The sequence below is a fragment of the Protobothrops mucrosquamatus genome, unplaced genomic scaffold (genome assembly GCF_001527695.2).
Source record: "Protobothrops mucrosquamatus isolate PMUCROS unplaced genomic scaffold, P.Mucros_1.0 scaffold564, whole genome shotgun sequence".
NCBI classification, from domain to species: domain Eukaryota; kingdom Metazoa; phylum Chordata; class Lepidosauria; order Squamata; family Viperidae; genus Protobothrops; species Protobothrops mucrosquamatus.
In genome coordinates, this window is record NW_015386867.1 from 257,133 (window position 1) to 275,989 (window position 18,857).

At 42.0% G+C, this 18,857-nt stretch overlaps 1 protein-coding gene across 1 annotated transcript; it reads right to left on the reverse strand.

Annotated features, from left to right (window-relative positions):
- Positions 1 to 1,135: 1,135 nt before the first annotated feature.
- On the reverse strand, positions 1,136 to 18,645 carry MDK (midkine). The gene is made up of 5 exons (XM_015817219.2): positions 18,439 to 18,645; positions 4,397 to 4,476; positions 3,813 to 3,974; positions 3,110 to 3,271; positions 1,136 to 2,158 (listed from the first exon to the last, which is right to left on the reverse strand). Exons 2-5 carry the CDS (start codon positions 4,473 to 4,475, stop codon positions 2,133 to 2,135), a joined length of 429 nt encoding a protein of 142 aa, XP_015672705.1. The 5' UTR covers position 4,476; positions 18,439 to 18,645; the 3' UTR covers positions 1,136 to 2,132.
- Between the last annotated feature and the right edge of the window lie 212 nt (positions 18,646 to 18,857).

Below are 18,857 nucleotides of genomic sequence, written 5' to 3' on the forward strand. Positions count from 1 at the left end.
CTTAACCTATCTAAAATGATTGTTTTTAATACAAATAGTCCTTGGATTACAACCACTCATTTAACAACTGCTCAGAGTTATGAGAATGTGGAACAAGGGGTTTTTTTTATTAGTCCTTTAAGTTGCACCCATTATGGCAGGGGTAGGTAACCTTGGCTCTTTTATGATTCGTGGACTTCAACTCCCAGAATTCCCGAGCCAGCTAAGCTGGCTCGGGAATTCTGGGAATTGAAGTCCACGAGTTATAAAAGAGCCAAGGTTGACTACCCCTGCATTATGGTATCTATGCGGTCATGTATTCACAACTCAAGGTGCTTGGCAACCAGCTTGCAATTACAATTGTTGCAGCAACCTGAGATCATGTCAATGCAAGCTTCTCATAAGCAAAGTCGATGGGGAAGCCAATAGGAGGTTGCAGGTTGCTCCCATAAATCCCTCCAATTCCCATGGCTTTTTCTCCCAAGGAACCTCCGGGCACAGAGATCTTTGTCCTTGGTAGCTCCCACCTGCCCCTACTCCATGGCGGCCCAAAGGCAGCCACCCATCCGCACTCTGTAAATGCCCACCCGTGACACCTGCACATCCGCCTGTACTCTGTAGCATCTGCCCACACTCCATTGTTCCAGTGCACAGCACCCACCCACTAGACTCCTTGCCTGGTATGTGGTTTCAACACCTCCTCCCACTTTACTGTCACATGAGGTCCCCACTTAATGACCCATGTAGTCCTTGCTAACTGACAACAGGGACTGCTGAAGTTGTTATTGCTAAGTGATGTGATCGTGAAACAACACATTTTATGACTGCATCACTTAAAAAGTTCTGGTTTCAACTGACATCATAACCCAAGGACTATCTATATGGATGACTATACCTCGCTCCATCTGCTTAAAAAGTGCCCCAAGGATAGCAAGATCCTTCTGTCCCTCCAGCCTAGGCCTATCAGACAGTTTCACGGCTGTTCGGTGTTCTCGGTTTTGGATAGACATTCCTTCAGTGATACTGGACAATGCCTCTATATGTACCCATACCAATTACATCCATTGTTTTCTACCTGCTGCTACATTTGTGTACAGCCAGTCTTTTCCTTGTTCAAACTAGCAACTGTACAAACAGGACCCAAAAGGGAAACAGACTGTTTTTGTAAAAAGATCTTTATTGGAAAAGGGGGGAAACTGTGAAAAGCAGACAGGGTTTACCCAGCACCAGTAGAGGAGGGAAAGGCCACAGCATCCCAGCAGGAATACAGACAAAAGGGACTGAAAAGGGGGAACCAGCTTCATTGGCTCTGAGGGATCCTTTCCTGATGCTGAAAGGAAGGCAAGGTGTGTCTTGTGGGCAGAGAGCAAGCAAGCACAGCTCAGTGAGATTACCCAGCTGTGCTGCTCCTCAGATGGGAAGGCTGCCTATGAAGAAACATATATGCATTAGAGATGGGGAAGGGAAAGGTGTGTGCATGCACATACACACAGAGCATGCCAGGAAGTAGGCACTTCGTCCGTGGGAAAGGGAGTGCAAAGCGATACCAAAGAGGTCTGCATTTTCCTACTGTACACAGTGCCTCTTTTAGGGAGGTAAGGCAGATATGGTTCCCCATCCCATTTCTACTGTGATTTCTCTCACATCCCTTCTCATTCCTTGAAAGGGGTTTCCTTGGGGTGCCTTAAAGAAAGGTTTGGTTTATGACCGGAGGAAGCTATGTGGAGAAACCACGGGCATTGCTAAGATTGCAAGAGGCTGCCAAAAAGCCATCTGGCTTTGACAAAGAACCCCACAGGTGGAGAGCTTTAGCAAGACCTGGTTGCAGCTGAGCCCATTTCCAAACATCATGCTGCATTCAGGGAAGCAAACCAGAGCAAAGGATACTGGGACAACACAGAGAGCAGAGAGGACAGGAGGTAGAAGAGAAGTTAAGGGAAAGGCAAGCAACACACTTCTTTAGGAAAGGGTGGGCCTGCATGCTATAAAACTAAGGATGTTGCAGTTAAAGATAAGGTTGTGTAGGCTGAAGAATAATGGGGTTTGGTAAGGTATTGCCAAGCTGGGAGAGGCCAAGCTGCAGCTTCAAGTGGCGTGTATCCAAGTGGGTTCAGGCACCATGCCCTGAAGATGGTGGGACTGTATCCATCATACTAGTCTTTCCCCTTTCCTTTTCTGGCTGCATGAAACAATTAAGGAAGAAAAACGTTAGCATGACACATTACATGAAGATTATATTCCTGCATCACACCAACCCATGATTTGCATAAAAATCAGATACTGAATAAAACACACTTTGCTGGATCTGTTCAACACAAACAACCATAAACAATAGTTTTAAGCTATCCTGACAGGCTTCACATAATCTACACCCAAACCAAAGAAACCATAATTTATTTGAGTTGGCAGGTTCATCTGCTTTTCCATAATTGCCAATTGATTATGGCTCATCTGACCCATTTGGGGGGTCTGGCACATAAACCAAGCCACACTTGTTATTTTTGGGCTCCTGCACTCCCAATCTCTGTGTGAGAAACTTAAGATGTTTGTATCATTTTCCCCAATTGCTGCCCACTAGATATGGAGAACCTATAACCACCAGAATGCCAGTTGGGAATCTCTAGGCATTGGAACAGGTGCTGTTTGCTTTATCTTTTCCAGGTCTCACTATGCCCCCCCAGGAGGTCCTACAGAGAGAAGAAATGAGGATTGTGGGTGATCTCAAATCCTTTGGACGCAACATGAGCACATCCATATTACTTTCTTAGCCTACTACTGTTGTGCACTTTCTGTTATGGGCACTCTCCTTAGAATCCATAAAGGTCTCTGGCCAAGTTTGTTTATAATGTACTTTGAAGAGCGTTGTATTTTGTAGCTCTCCAAAGTACGTTATAAACAAACTTGGCCAGGGACCTTTATGGATACTAAGGAGAGTGCAAAACAGACCAGAATCTCTTTGGGCAAAAGGAACCCTAAGAAATTATAATAAGAACCATGACTGGCAACCAGAATAACCATCCATGAATTCCTAGCCTTCTAAATGCTAACCATTTCCATTCTGGTATCACTTAGTGGCATGCAAAATAAAGCACCAAAGGCTTTACCAATGCTATTCTACAACTACACTGACCTTTGGGTTTTGACTTGGTCTTGGGAGAGCAGGGCTTAGTCACTTGAATAGTTTCCTGGCACTCGGCATTGTAAAGAGCTTTCTTCAGAGTACCTGAACGGGCCTTCAGACCTGTCGCAGGGTCACAGCCACCCCAGTTCTCAAACTTGTACTTGCAGTCAGCTAGGGGAGAAGTAAGAACAGTTAGATGTATGCAGGATCCACAACAAACCTAGATCCAGCTTGACTTCCCCTCACCATCATTTTTTTTTTCTAAAATGAGAAACAACCCAGATGCCCAGGAAATGAGCACACACTTCACAAACTCATGAACCACTGCCATCCACCGCAGAGCTATCAGGACTGCTTGGCTAATGTGACAAAGGGAAGCTTCTTATATTCTTAAATGGCAAAAGAACTGCAGCTGCCAGAAATTAAAAATAATTTCTTTCTAAAAAGATCAGTTGGTCTCAGAAGCCAGAGGATATGATTAAAATGCTTTTAATATGAAAACATAACAAGAAGCAATGGAAGAAGCCAATTATCAGAGCCAACCAAGGCAAACGGATACTGCATAGAAGCAAGCAATGGGCTGACATGCAATGCAGGTATTAAGTGTTTGGGTTTATTCTCTCACATTTAAACTTGAAAACAATTTGGCTGGCTTCCTGAGGCTCTGATAAGATTGTTGCATCATCTTCCTCTAAGCCAGATGAACGCTCACCTCCAAACTCCTTCTTCCAGTTGCATGGAATCTTGCATTTCAGCTTCTTGGTCTCATCCTGACACGTTCCCTCACGGAAGCCCACACCACAGTCCTTGCTGTTGGGGATACAAGGGCCCCAGCGCCATTCCTCACAATCGGAACCATTTTTCTTGACCTTGTCTGCATGAAGAACAGGCCGTCATTTCAGACTCACGAGAATTAGCCTTCTCTTTTCTTATAATCTATCTTGAACCATTAAAAGCAGCCTCTCACCTAAAGCAGCATGGAGGGCTCTTTGGGGCCTTCAAATTAGTACCAACTCCACTGACTGCATGGCAGCAGTTTTATTAGCAACGTTTTGGGGGAATCCATTGCCGTTGCCTTCTTGCTAGGGCTGAGAGCAAATGAGCCCAAAGGCACCCAGCTGGCTTCATGCCTATGGCAGAACTAGAGCTTACCATCTCCCTGGTTATTAGCCTAGTACCCAGAAGAGATATGTTGCTTTCTGTACTTTTTAGTCTACTGAAAGCCTCACTGAAAGATGTCTTCTGAAAATAGCCAACTGTAAATAGGGACTTACCAATCACAAATATGACACTCACCCTTCTTATTCTTGCCTGCTTCTGAAGATACAGCCAGGAGCATAAAAACCAGAAGGAGAAAGAGTCCACGGGCCTGCATTCTGTAAGAGGAAAAACACTGAAACCACTGTTGGCACAAATATATATTCTACCGTAATCCCAAGAAAAGAGCTGTAAGATGGAGGAATGTGACAAAAGGGAGGGATATGATTTTCTGCTGACATGGTTCCTGGGTCTTGTGCAGCCTGGAATGTAAACATGCAACAGGTTAAGCTCCCTTCATCACTTCGTTACCACAGCAGGAAACATATCAAATGCTACAAATCAGTAATTCAAGTTGTAATTAAATTCAGAGAAAAAGGACATTTAAAAAAAACCCAAAAACAATTGCTATTTCAAGTTCATCCAATTTCCCTAAGGCTCTGATTTGCTGGCGAATGCTTAGCATTTTAAACCTTGCACTGGGATCATCTATTTAGCTTTTTTCATTCAAGGGAACAGAAGCAGATGCTTAAGATGAGAGAAGTTTCCTTTTTAAAATAAACAAAGAAAATAACTCTAATGAAACATCACCACTTTTTGCATAAATTCGCACAGTGCTAAAAACCAATTTAGGCAAATGGCTAATTATGTTCTCCCCTTTGATACGTACTGCAGCTGATATTATTGGTAAACAATGGGGAATTTTAATTTCTATCTAATGATAAATACTGTATTTAGCTGTCGATGACTCAATATATTTCTTTGAGGGTTTTTTCAACAATATGTGGTTTTTATTATTATACTCCTTTGTATTTGTTTCAATTTAATCTAGCCTAAAAAGATAAATATGTCCTCCAGTTGACTGTATCCATACAGTTTTCTTAGCAGTATTTGCCACTGTCTTCTCTGGAATATTTTTTGTCTTCCCAGTCCAGCCTATAACTTGGATATTCCAAATAATAACCTAATCCAAATATTGGAGCCCTGGCTTAACTTTTTCAAGATTAGCCAAGGTCAATTAGATACTGCCATCTGCTGTAGATAATATTAATTTACGTAGATTTTCTCAAAATCCTGTAAAATCATTTACCTATTTGTAATAGGTGCCTCTGACTTTACAGTAGTAGCCAAAGCAGGAGTCCATTAAGTACAGGAATTAAATTTATTCTTACTAATCATATCATCCTAGTCCTTATTATAAGTTGCTGCCTATAGAACATCTTTACTCAGTTGCTGCAAAGGACAGTGGTAAATTACTGAAGACTATATAGTGCACGGGTGTCAAACTTGCCACGTCACATGACGCGTCGCGATGTATTGCACCTTTTTTTGCCATTGCCGGCAATGGGGTGGGTGCGGTTTTGCTATGATGAAATCGGTGTGCCGGCAGTTTGACACCCTTGATATAGTGCAGGGGTAGGCAACCTTGGCTCTTTTATGAGTCGTGGACTTCAACTCCCAGAATTCCTGAGCCAGCTGTGCTGGCTCAGGAATTCTGGGAGTTGAAGTCCACGAGTCATAAAAGAGCCAAGGTTGCCTACCCCTGATATAGTGGTTCCTGGTTGAGCTATCTGCTTACATCACAATGCTATTAGTTATCAGTTTCTTTATCTCCTGCCCTCTCTCTGTTTTGCTCAGTTGGACTTCCTTTTTGGTATTGTGTTGTCCTAGGGAAGCCTCACAAAACTCTACACCTTCACTCACCATTCACTACTACAAGTTGTGTCTTAAAGGTCCAGTTAAGGGGCCTTTCCAATGCAGCTCCCCAAAGGAGAGGACAAAAACCAGATAAAATTCATACCCCCCCCCCAATTTCCAAATAGCATCCCCTCTCTGGCCCTCCTAGACTTTAAATGTGGCGCAACCAAGTGGGAAACTGGGAAAAACAAACCTGCCAATGGATTTATGCTGCCCCTACTTTTGGAAAAGCTGGGTGGGGTCTGGTGGCTGGCAATAGCCAGGCCCTACTCCCCACTCCTCTCCGTGGCTGCTACTGTCCCCTGATTTCCCAGTGTCTCTCTTTTATCTGGAGCTCAGCAGGCTGCCTCGTCTCTGCCAAAGCTCCTGAGGCTAGGGAGATCTCTGCTGCTATGGAGCCTTTATGTATCTCAAAAAGAATCCAGAGGGGGAAAAGAAACCCTGACAGGCAGTTTTGAGAATTAAAACAGAAGATTAAAAATAAAAGCTCGCCACAATCAGATCTCGTGGGGAGCTTTAGAAGGCAGGCTGCTCCCCCTGCTGGTTCACTTAATGTCAGCCTATTACCATATCCCAACAAAGAGTCTTTGGAAACAAGCCGTCCCACCAAATTGTGTATGTGCACACACATCCCACGAAGAAGAGGAATGGCACACATGCACAAAGCTACGGTGCAGGGGTTGTTTTTGCTCAATCGCTGTTACTTTGCCATTTTCTTCCAACTCCTCCAACGACTTATTTCAGCAAACAAGATTTAGTCATTCTTCTTTCATGCAGGTTTATAAACTTCCCACATACATGGAACTCCACAATGGTGATTCTATTTATGGGTGCAAATACAATATTTATTTACCCAGGATAGCCAGTAGCAGCCAACAGTAGATCAAGGAATAAAATCTAAAAGGAACAGTAAAATCTTTTGGTTGGGTCTCCCACACAAACAGAAAATGTGAGGATAAATCAGGAAATAAAACTCTTGGTTTCAATTGCACAGAAGTTGTAATAGCCAAGACATTCTTTCTCAAGGTTTTTCAGTGGTATGGCAGGGGCACGAAAATGACCAGTATATGATGTGGAGCCTTTTAATTTGCCTCCTGAATGCAGAAACATGGCCATTAAGGATTTGCTTGATTAAGCCAATTACAGTCCTTTGCTCAAATGGATAATTTCAGTTGCAGATTCAGTGACTCCAATGTGGTTAAAAAATAACCCACTGAAAAAACGAGGGCAATACTCTATCAAATAAAGTTTTCAAGTTCCCCGCATTAGCATTGTAATTATAAAATTCAAACTCCATGAATCAGCAAAAAGCAGGCTAGAAATTTAATAAATTTAATAACATGCATCTTTTTGCTCATTCATTTTAAGTGTTATTAGAAAAAAGGCCATTATGACATACAGAGTGATCGGTTTTCTGATCTTAGCTTTCCCAGGCTGGTGTCCTCCAGCAATACAGCTGCCAGCTGAAGAGGGCAACACAGGAACATCTGGAGAGCACGAGATGGGAGGCTGCAACTCTAGCCCACTGGCCACAGGAGCCAGAGGGGTGAATTGTGTTTTGTTTTTAAAATAAAATATCCAATCCAGTTGTTCACTTGGCCTATACAACTGCTAAATCCAGAGTGCTGAATAGATGCTCATTATGAAACTGATTTCAGGCAAGGGTTAAATGGTGGGCCTGGCCATGAGGTCTGGTAACTTTGCTTGAAACTCTATCCAGACGTCTGGTAAGGTGCCGAGAAGGGTGAAGGCTTACTGGTTTTTTTCACATCAGGTTACTTTGTATTTTCTTTTAAGGTTTCCAACTATTCCAAGGGTATCCAGTATGCTGAATAATCTAACCAGCACATGTCTTTCATTAAATGCACTCACAGGGCATTTAATCGGTGTTCCTCCACATCCCAAGCAACGAAATGGAGAGGGTGGAGAAGAGTAGAGGNCCCCCCCCCTTTCCACCATTGGTGAGACCAGGCTGAAGCCTGCTGTGCTCAGTGGAGGGGAAAGAGGGGTGGCTAAAAGAAAGAAAGACACAATCAGCACTTTTGCTCCCTCCTCAACAGCCCCCCCTCCCAGAGAGCAGGTCACCTCATTACTGAGGCTCCATTGGCTGCACCTGATGCTGAGAAGTTGTCAGATTCCCTCTGAATTGACCTGTCACAGAGAATTACACAGGCTGAAGGCAGATACCCTCCTCCCGTTCGAGAGAAGCATCCCTGAGGGAAAGCAAAGGGCCTGTTAGGACACAGCCAAGGCAACTCTCTTCAAAGCCCCCTTCAAACAAGGGCAGCAGATCAGCCTTAAGAGCAGCCCAAATCTGAACTCGGCTCTGATTGCAATGTCCAACAATGGACACGCCAGAGGCTAGGTCTGCTGCTTCTTTCTTAGATGGCAACAAGCCATGAAAGGCTGCAGTTGGGGGGAGCTTACAAGGCACTGAACAAGCTGGTCTCATTGTTTCCTCTGGGTACCAGCCCATCTTTAAAAGAGAGGGGTGATCCCTTAGCCCCAGGGCCACATGCAGCCAAATAAAGGCTTGGAATGCCCATGGCATTTCCAATTGTGGTTTTCAAATTGTGACTTTTAGTCCCAAATACCATAGGGAGCAATTCAATCCACAAAAATCACATTTTTGTCATTGCCCTCGATTTGCCCACTTCTTTGCTCTAGCTCCATTAATTTTTGTCACTAATGCTTTGTGCCCCCAAACACCACATGCTCTACATAGAGTTTGTCTTCTGGTATATATTTCCTTTGGGAGAAATGTTGAAATCCTGCAAAAAAAAAACAAACCTGGCAAGTATGGTAAGTCTGGGTGAATATATTATCTGCATTGTTTAATGGGAGGAACACCCCCTTTTGACTAATTCTCACATTAGTTTTGCAATGCAGGTATGACAGTACTTCTATGCAGGTGTATCTATGGGGGACAGGAGTTGTTTTTTTAAAAAAAAAACAAGATGGCCCTTAGAGTTGCAACCACCCTCTTAAATGTTTTTAACTCTTTCTGAAGATGCCCTGGTTCTGTGCATGTTTGTACCACTCTGGTTTGGTATTGGGGAACAATAGGCAGATATAACTTTTCCTTTCTATCGCATCAGTAGCAGCAGGCATATTGTCTGAAATAATTCCGCATTCTGCCTGTTTTATACTTTCTCCCATTTTTCAGGCACTCCTAGTGCAACTTGATCAAACATGTGGCAAAACTTAAGGTTTTTTTCCTTTTAAAATGTCAGCACGTTTCCCCCCACAAGAAGATACTAATATTTCTTTTTGTTTAATAATTTTCACTATGGAAAATTGCCTTTTAGGGTTCTCCAGATAAAGGAATTTGATGCCCTGTGGGATTCTTCACACAGACACACACACACANAGAGAGAGAGAGAGAGAGAGAGAGAGAGAGAGAGAGAGAGAGAGAGAGAGAGAGGAAATGGGAATAATGGCAACTAGAGACAAGGAAGGAGGAAAATAATAATCTAAAAAGGCAATTGTACCCCTGTCCTTGAACTGGAATATTTTAACTAGCTGTCCCAAGGCCAAACAAGAAAATTCATGAGATGCCATCCAATTTTCTTTAGCTTGTTAAAAACCTTGGTCAGTTGATATATGCTTTTCCTCCTGCATAAAAAGCTTATTCTGACTGTGATGACAACATAATTTACCACAAGCAGGGAAACATTAACTGTTTATTTTCAGTTAATCTTTCATCACCCAGATTTCCCCATACCAAACTTACTTTTGCTAGTAAGGAACAAAAAATGGAATTCTGGGTCTCCATTTTCTGACACACCTACTTTGGCATCACAATATCATCTTCCACTAAGGCAAAATTTCTTAAAACCAAACTGAAGAAAGTGGTTTAATGTCCATTAGGATGCCAGAGATTTAGACTTGGATCAGGATAAATCTTAGCTTATTTTGCCAAATTTTTAATGGGCATTCATTCTATTCAAATTATTTGGTATGGGTATAGGAAGGAACTATGTCTGAACGCAAGTCATGTTTAATATATTGAAAACTGATTAAGGAACAGAGGGGAACATGAGTGATTAATGTTACATGTTCATAGTATCGTGGTTTATGAAGATTTTGATGAATGTCTGAACTTGGCTTGTATTTTAAATGATAAGCCCAGCCCTACCATGGATACACCTAGTTTTATACTATCATCTTGATTTCATTATCTTCCAATTACCACCTGACTCTTGCTTATTAAATGTTTCAATGGTGCTTCAGTGGCTTATGGTTCTGTGCTTTCCTGAATTCCTTTTTCAGGAGACAGGCAGGAGAAATACCTCAATCTGAATCTTTCTTTGACCATTTCAACATCCAGAAAAGAACCGCTGTTCTTGCTCCAATACACTCCATGAGCATACTTGGTCTTACATGATTTTTTTTTTTATTTCTGTCTGCAAAAAACCCTTCTCTCCAGATTCAGCAATGCATCTCCTTCCATTTCGTTAATTATTTCAGAAACGAGATTGATCTCCCAGCTTTGTGAAAACAGAATGTAATATCTTTAATGAAAAACACAACAAATCTGCTGCAACATACTAGGTAGCAGGTGAAACCACGAAAAGGAAAATAATTTTATTTTACTTTATGGGATTTGTCTACTATCTGAAACCGAACTTAAGACAAGACCAACTTATTTGAACTAAGCTATTTAACTGTAGAAGGTATGCTAAAGATAAGCATATTATGGGCAAGTACAGGAACTCAGTTATTTGGCAGAGAGGAATAATCGCCTGGGCAATCTTTAAAAGCACTGTTTTCATGCCAGAATGTTGAAATTCATCATGCATCCTTCAAATGCAGGACATCAGGTCAAGGTTCATGTCTTCTGAAACTTTTGGGGGGATGTGATATCAGGTTCACATTACTTTTACTGTTCTAATTGATCAAACTGACAACAATTGTCTTGAGATAAATTCAAGATAACTTTTTCTACATTATATTTCAATAACTTTAAATAAAGAATGGACTCAAGGCTACTACAAATTCATCAGAAGTGAAGAGAAAGAGAAAGCTAACAAAGAAACATTAATAATTACGTCTTTTTTCTTAAAATATTACTGAGTTTACATTCACAAATTTCACCTTGTGTTCAGTGAAAGAAAATAGTTTGTACAGATACAAACAATATTCTCTATCCTCCTTTATAGTTTTAGAGGCAGGGGTTTTTCTTCTTCATTTTTCTAATTATTACAATAAAATTATCTATTTGCAAACCAGGAAAATTAAAATTAAAATATTGGCAGTTATTCTGCTGCATTCTGAAATATAATATATAGATATACAGATCAATGCAGCCAAATAAAATCATTTGAGAAGATTAATGTTAAGAAAAATCTAATGTATGGGCTATCACCCCAAATTTTCTTTTCCTTCAAAGCTTTTTTTAAAAAAAATAAAAAGTGTTCCTGGAACTGTCCTTTTCCAAATGACTCAATATTTTCCTTTTAGTATATTTAACCTTTCGATATTTAACTTTTAGTATACTTACATCTTAGAACATACTTAATTCCTACAACCTTTTTCAGCTTTACTGGCTGAGATGAAGCTGAAATTTGAGACATACTTTGGCAACATTTAGGATTGCTAAAGATGTGAGTAACCCTGGACTACATCCACAGAAAACCTTCAAGTGATGTTGGAATGGGGTTGCAGGTGCCAAGCACAATAACAAAGAGCTTAGCTTGGACTTTCTCTGCCCAGTCAAGTTTGGCAAGCAAAGATCTACTCCAGGTGCTACTTCAAACACAACTGTAGTTGCTCCACCATGCCTTCTTAATCAGATGAATTCTTAGGCATGCAATGAATTCTTTTATATGGGCTCTAAAAGACTTTGGCTGAAACTATAGTATTAAATTTAATAAATTCACTTCTGACTGAACCATCACAGATATGATACGCAAATCTAGAGAGTAAAGTTTCACCATTAACACTTTTAAAAATTCCTATAAATCAATTGTTTTGAATTTTAAAAATGTATTTATTTGGTACACTTGTTTACTACTGAATCTGGAGCAATGTGTGTTGACTCAGCCTTCCATCCTTCCAAGGTGAGTAAAATGAGGACTCAGATTGTTTAGGGGCAATATGCTGACTGTGTAAACCACTTAGAGAGGGCTGTAAAGCAGTATGTAAGTCGAAGTGCTATTGTAGGATCACTTGTGTACTTCAGTGAACCATTTTTCAGCCACTGATCCATTTTGGTGACTGGTGGTAAATGAGAGGAAGCAGAGGCTGAAGCACAAGCAGTTTTTGGTCTAGGCAACTGGCTGACATAAAATGCAGGAACTGTGGCCCATGCATGTTCCACAGTTTGTGAATAATTGCTTTAGCCTATGTGTGTTTCTACTCCCAGAATTCTAATAGTTTGTCCAAAACAGCTAGAAATTTGGGGAGTCCCAACACATTCTGAAGATTGCAGAAGGTCAATGTACAAGCATGTAAGAATATAAACCTGAAAAGTAAGCTGTTAAATACGGACATGTTTTTACCATATGCTTTATTTATCATCAGTCTAGATCAGACATGTCAAACTTGCGATGTCACCTGACGTATCAGAGCTTTTTCCCCATTGCTGGCAATGGGGTGGACGTGGTTTCCGTACATGTCTGGCCTGCGGGCTGGCAGTTTAACACCCCTGGTCTAGATTAAACATGGTGGCTTTTAAGGACTAGTATGAATATGAAGTGAAACCTTTAACATCCCAAACTAACACATTAATCCTACTTTTGGGATGTGTGTGCACGTTTGAAATTTTGGAAATGTAGTGTGAAAGTCCAACAAAATGGCTGCTGAACAAGCTCTTTCATTTCAGGAGCTCCTGTCACCAGGGGCATATGTTGCAAGGTTCTAAACCAGACATGTCAAACTCGCAATGTCACGTGACATCGCACGACGTATTGGAGCTTTTTCCCCATTGCCGGCAATGGGGTGGGGGTGGGCGTGGTTTCCTTATGACGTGTCCTGCCCGCAGGCCGGCAGTTTGACACCCCTGTTCTAAACGCTGCTTTATTAGAACAAGACGCCTGCATTGCTTCTAGGACATTCTGTAGAACCTGTGTGGTTTAGCTCTTTTTGGGCAGGTTCAGTCCAGCTAAACTTGGGCTAAAGACACCTATCACAGACATCATTAGACATAAAGACAATGTTGGAGCCTTGTGCCACACAGCATGCTAAAAAAAATTAAAACCATCCCGTTTATTGAAAAAAAATAGTTTATTACTGGCCCTCCAGATTTTGTCCGCTCTGTGACTGAGGAATCGACATATCCAGCCCCTGTTATTGTGTCAACACCTGCAGCTATAATTTGATTACTTATTTATGCTATTGTTCTTTCCTGGTTCACTAACATCTCTATGAAACTATAGGGTTTTTACAGTAGAGTAAAACTAGAAGGACAGTTTCATGATTTGTATTTAATACAACTTGTCCTTAAGAGTCTATGTTTTACCTGATGTTCTATTTGGTAGATCTTATATTTCTAGTTGTTTTTTTTAAAGGAAAACTTATAAGTGTAACATTTACCCTTTCCCCAAATAATCCATGATTGTCATGATGAACATATAGCTAAAATGATAGGAATGGGGAAAAAAATCCAGATACTCTTGATCCAGCATGGGGAAAAAGAAGAATTCATTTTCATAACTATGTATAACTCACTTGACCTTCTCTTGACAGAATATTTTAGAATCAACAGATACTTTGGAGACTTGTCTAAATTAGGGGACATATCATATTTGTTGAGATTCTCTAACAATTCAGAATAAAAACAGACAAACTCCAGGACAATTTTCTTTAAATACATAAACGCACACTTGGCATCTACAGGGAATGCAAAGGATAGGTGTTTTCCCTAATTGTTCAGACTTCTTTGGGATATTTTTTCTACTCCATTTTGAGAACAACTGCATCTTTTTCCCCAGTCCTGTCTTACCTGTTTCTCTTTGTGTGTCTCTCCCCCATCGCGGCCCCCACCTCCCCTCTCCAATCATTAGCTACTCCTTCTCTTTAGTGAAACACATGCAAAATTGCCCACTTCCCCACTCTTTGCTTGAGCCTTCTCAAATTTCTGGAGCCCAGAACAACTCAATAATATGCAGTGTTCTTCCATTTTCCCACTCCGGATCGCCCTCTCCCCTGGCAGTCTCTTGAGATGTTTCAGAGTCTGCCTTTCCTGCCACTTTCTCCTATTTTTCTTTATTCTCAGCCTTTCCTTTTTTTCACCTCTGTTCTTTCAAAGATATACAATCATTCAAAATAAAGCCATGTCAGCCACCTCCAATCTCCCTAGATAGATCTGTGCAGCCACCAGGAATTAAGCTCCACTTTTTATATAATTGTTGGATTGCAGTGATCTCGTAAAGTTAAATCCTCGTAAATTATTTCCCTACCATCAAATTAATTTCCAGGAGCCTGAAAAAGGAGAGAGCTGGAAATTGAGAAATGCACCTCATTGAAGTTAATGGGAGTGGTAGAGATGCACAGTTACACTTTTCTTAGGGACTTTGCTGCATCTGGTTTGCACAACTAAACTTTCCACCATATGTGCGCTCATTCCCTCCAATTATCATGCCCACCAGCTAGCAAATAAAAGGTGACATTCATCGATCAGTTTTTGCATGGCTCGCCCCTATCTGATAAGCTGAACCAACACTCCACACATGAATTCAATAAATTACCCACTGCCATTTCAAAACACTCAACAAGACAATCAAAATTCCAGACAGCATACTAGGAGAGAAAATGTATGGATTACGCACTGAAAGTAAAATAGGTTATGCTCTATTTCTGATACACAGAGCTGAAGAAAAGAAGTTTTTAAGAAGAGACTGGATGGCCATTTGTCCGAAATGGTATAGGGTTTCCTGCCTGAGCAGGGGGTTGGATTTGATGACCTCCAAGGTCCCTTCCACCTTTATTATTATCATTATCATTATCATTATTATTATTATTAAAAAGAATTATTACTGCAGAGTGAGCCTTTAAAGTTGAGTGGGTTTGTTAGCAGGCCTCCTCAACCTGGCTGAGGATACCGGGAACTGCAGTATCAAGCAAACATATCTGGGGTATACCGGATTGGAGAAGCCCCTGATAGGATATTATGACTGGATAGCTCAGACCCATCCTTTTGATCACTGAGAATGTTGCCTAGACAGATTGCCCAGGAAAATAATACGATGGAATATTTTTGTGATGTACCTATTTATTAATTAAATTTGAAAAAAAAAGAGTCAAAAGTGACTCTGGGTGGCACACAACAATCAGATACAACCACAGATACAACCACCACTGGTATAAAAAATGTAAAAATCTACATTAAAAAATAAACAATATTAAAAACAAATATACAAATCCCTAGGTGGAGAGAAATAAAAATGGCCATTACAATGGAGCCATCTATCTCCGGTTTCCCGGGAGCCCTAGGCTTGGTAACCTTACCAAGTTTTGAGAGTCTTCCAGAATGTCAAAAGGGATGAAGCTAATCTAATGTTGTACTTTTCATTCCCTCCACACATAATCAGAGGCAAGTGGAACCCTAAAACTGTGCATTATCAAAGTATAATCTGGGGAAGTACAAGAAAAGCATATGATTAAAACATGATTTCAAAGATAGGTGAACCAAAACAAACACAACCAAAGATCTCAATACTTATCATGGTTTGTAAACAAATGTGTGCCTTCTCTTGCCCATGTTAATTAAACCTATGCTTAGGTAAGGACCTAAAGTTAAGCAAACAATGATCAGGTCTATCAGAGCATGATACAATCACCCTCTTTTTTCCCCATAATAAGAACACTCCATTTGGATATGTTTGTGGGACAAGGTGTCCCATTTTCATGAGGATAGTTCCTTCCTGGAACCTCCCATGAGGTGAAATATACCCAACTCACGTCTCTACATTGAAAATGATACAAGAATTTGTGAACAGAAGTGCAGCCCAGTTAAAAAGAAACAACTTTCTTCCAAAGTGTTTACATTCTCAAGTTCTAGCACTTCTGTGGTGAGTCCTATCCTCTCTAGTTAATAAGCAAGGAACAAGATTTTAGGAAGCCTATCCTAAAGAAATGCCAGCAATCACTGAAATTTCTCCTTGCTGCATAAAATATTTTGGGTTTGTCTAAACAAAAGTTCACAGCTTAAATTACTTAGAACTGACTTAGAACTGCTAAACCTGGAAGGAATCTGAAATACAAATGTTCAAAGCAACTCAAAATTACACTAAAATGACAACACATTCATAATAATGTTAAGATGCAACTCCCAAGTTATCTAATTGCTTTATGTTTGATGCAAGTACATAAATTATGGGATTCCTATCCTGATGTCACAAACACATGTTATCACTTGTCTCCCTTTGTCCCTTTGTGAGCATCTATTGCTTGCAAATGCTTACACTCCAATATCTATCTATGCTTATTGCTGACTGGAAACCCCTTATGCACATTTTGTGTAAAACAGAAAAAAATAATTTATGGTTTTTATAATAGGAGAAATTATAGAAATAAAACAGATATGTTGTAACCATAGAATAAGAGGCAATTTTATGATTGTGCTTATAAATTGCTGTAAAGAAGATTGAAAGCTACTTTTTTACTTTTTTTCCTTCCTTGCACATTTGGCTTTCTCTTTAATTTCTTTTTCTTATTTTATATTAGGTTGTACTAGTTTTTAATCTTCCATTTTTAAAAAAATGTTTAATAAAAATATATATTTTAAAAAGTTATCAGGAGCACCCTCTCCCCCCCACATACCTATAGATCTCCACTCCTAAGTACCATTTACAGCATTAGCCCACATAATTAGCAGTAACAAAAGCAGGAGAATTCAGATGTGGTACTTCAGAAATGGATATAAAAGGCACTTAACACAGATTTTAACACAAAGCTTTTAACTCCATTCACAGTCACAGCTCTTAAGGACCAGGTCTGTCAAGAGCTATTCATCTTGAAGACTCACTTTTATCTCTGAGCTGGGGGTAGCAAATACCAGGGGAACAATGATGGCAAAGGGTACATATTCATTCCTTGTGGAGGAGCTGACCGGCCACTGTAAGAAACAAAATGCTAAACCTAAGGCCAGTCTCAAACCTGCAAGATTGTTCTTGTGTTCTTACACAGTAACTTTACCACCCTTGTGACGGTGGTGAATATCTGTAGCTGGGGTGTAGGGTGAGGGTGAAGGTTTGTTCTCCGAACTTGTGAGTTAGCTTCCAAACATTTCATTACCAGGCTAGGTAATTTAGGGGCTAAACTCTGGTGAAGATGTTACCTAACCAGGTAACGAAATATTTGGAAACCAAGTTTGGAGAAGGAACCTCCACCCTCATTTTACCACTCTCTCTCTTTCAGTGTGTGCAGGCATCCCCTTTACCCATCGGTCTTGGTCTTTCTGATTAACTAGCATGAAGCTCAAAGAAACTTATCTTCCAGGTAGTTCGAGCAAGTTGGTGCAGAGCAGAAAAGCTACAAGGAGGAAAACACATCAGGGACCCAGAGGTCGGCGAACAATTACTTCAACTGGATCCAGCAAAGAGACGTTTTATTCCAACCCTTTTCTCAACGCCCACCAACACAGACTTTTAAAGATATTGTTAAATTGTTGGGATTCTCAATCTCCGCCGGGGTGCTTGTAGAAGGCTGACTCGGGACAGCCCGCAGCTCCGTACAGGTGGCTCCTGAGCGAGGCTTCAAGGACCCACGCACAGGAAGCTCTGCCTGGAAACGAATTTTGCCCCGCAAAAAGTTACCCACCCGCGCACCTCTCCATCCCACAGGAGGCCGAGGGGAACAAAACTCGAGGACAGGACGGGGGGGGGGGGGGAAACCGAGAGGATTCGGGATCGAAACCCAACAGGTCGCTTCCCCCTCCAGCCCTGCGCTCACTCAGGCGCGCTGCTCTCCGAGGAAGGGACTTCCTGGCTAACGGGAGCATCCTCTGCTGGAGAGCCTCGGCGGGCGCCACGCAACTGGTGGCGAAAGGCGGACTGCGGCGCTCCCACCACCACCCCCAACTTCGTGGCCGCCTCTCGGACAATCCCCCCCCCGCCATTCTCTTGGAGAGCCTCCGTTGAAGCGGAGCTGGAAAGAGGCGTCCTTAAGGTGGGACTTTCGCCCGGGGAAACCTTGAAACGTGGGCGCGCGAAAGAGAAGGAAGAGCGAGCGAAGAAGCTCTTTTGGAAAAAAAACGCAGCCAGCCCTGCACCCTGCCCTTTCGGGGGTCCGGGGAGGCGAAGACGGGACGGGCTGGGGGCTGCTCTTTTCACAGAGCGAAGGCTCGGAGGCGCCTCCTGCCTCTTTTTTTCTTTTTGGGGTGCCCCTCCCGGGCCAACGGCGAAGTTTCGCGCCGTGGGAACTCGCCCGTTGGGACTTGCCTGGATGGATGCGGAGGGCTGAACTGGCGCGTCCTGGGTGCGTCTCTGGCGGAAGGCTGCCTCGTGCTTTTCCCGGCCGCTTGGCTTGGCTCCGCTGCCCCGCCTGCCCTGCTATCGGCTCCTTATCTCCCTCGCTTTCCCTTTGTGTCTTCCAAACTAGTTTCAGCTGGTCACATGTGGACACAACCTTGCCTGGCGCGGCGGCGGCGGCCTCTGACGTCACGCCCAGCTGACAACAAAAGGTGGTTTAGGGGAGCCCAAAGTTACCGCCGAGGCTCCGCCTCCCTCGTGGAGCCGCTGCTGCAGACAAAAGGCGAAGCGGCTGGAGGGCGAGCTGAAGCCGGGTCCGGCCGGCCGCTGAAGAGGTCCCCGATTATGACCCGACCTCAGTTCCCGCCCTGCCTTCTCTTTCTTTGCCT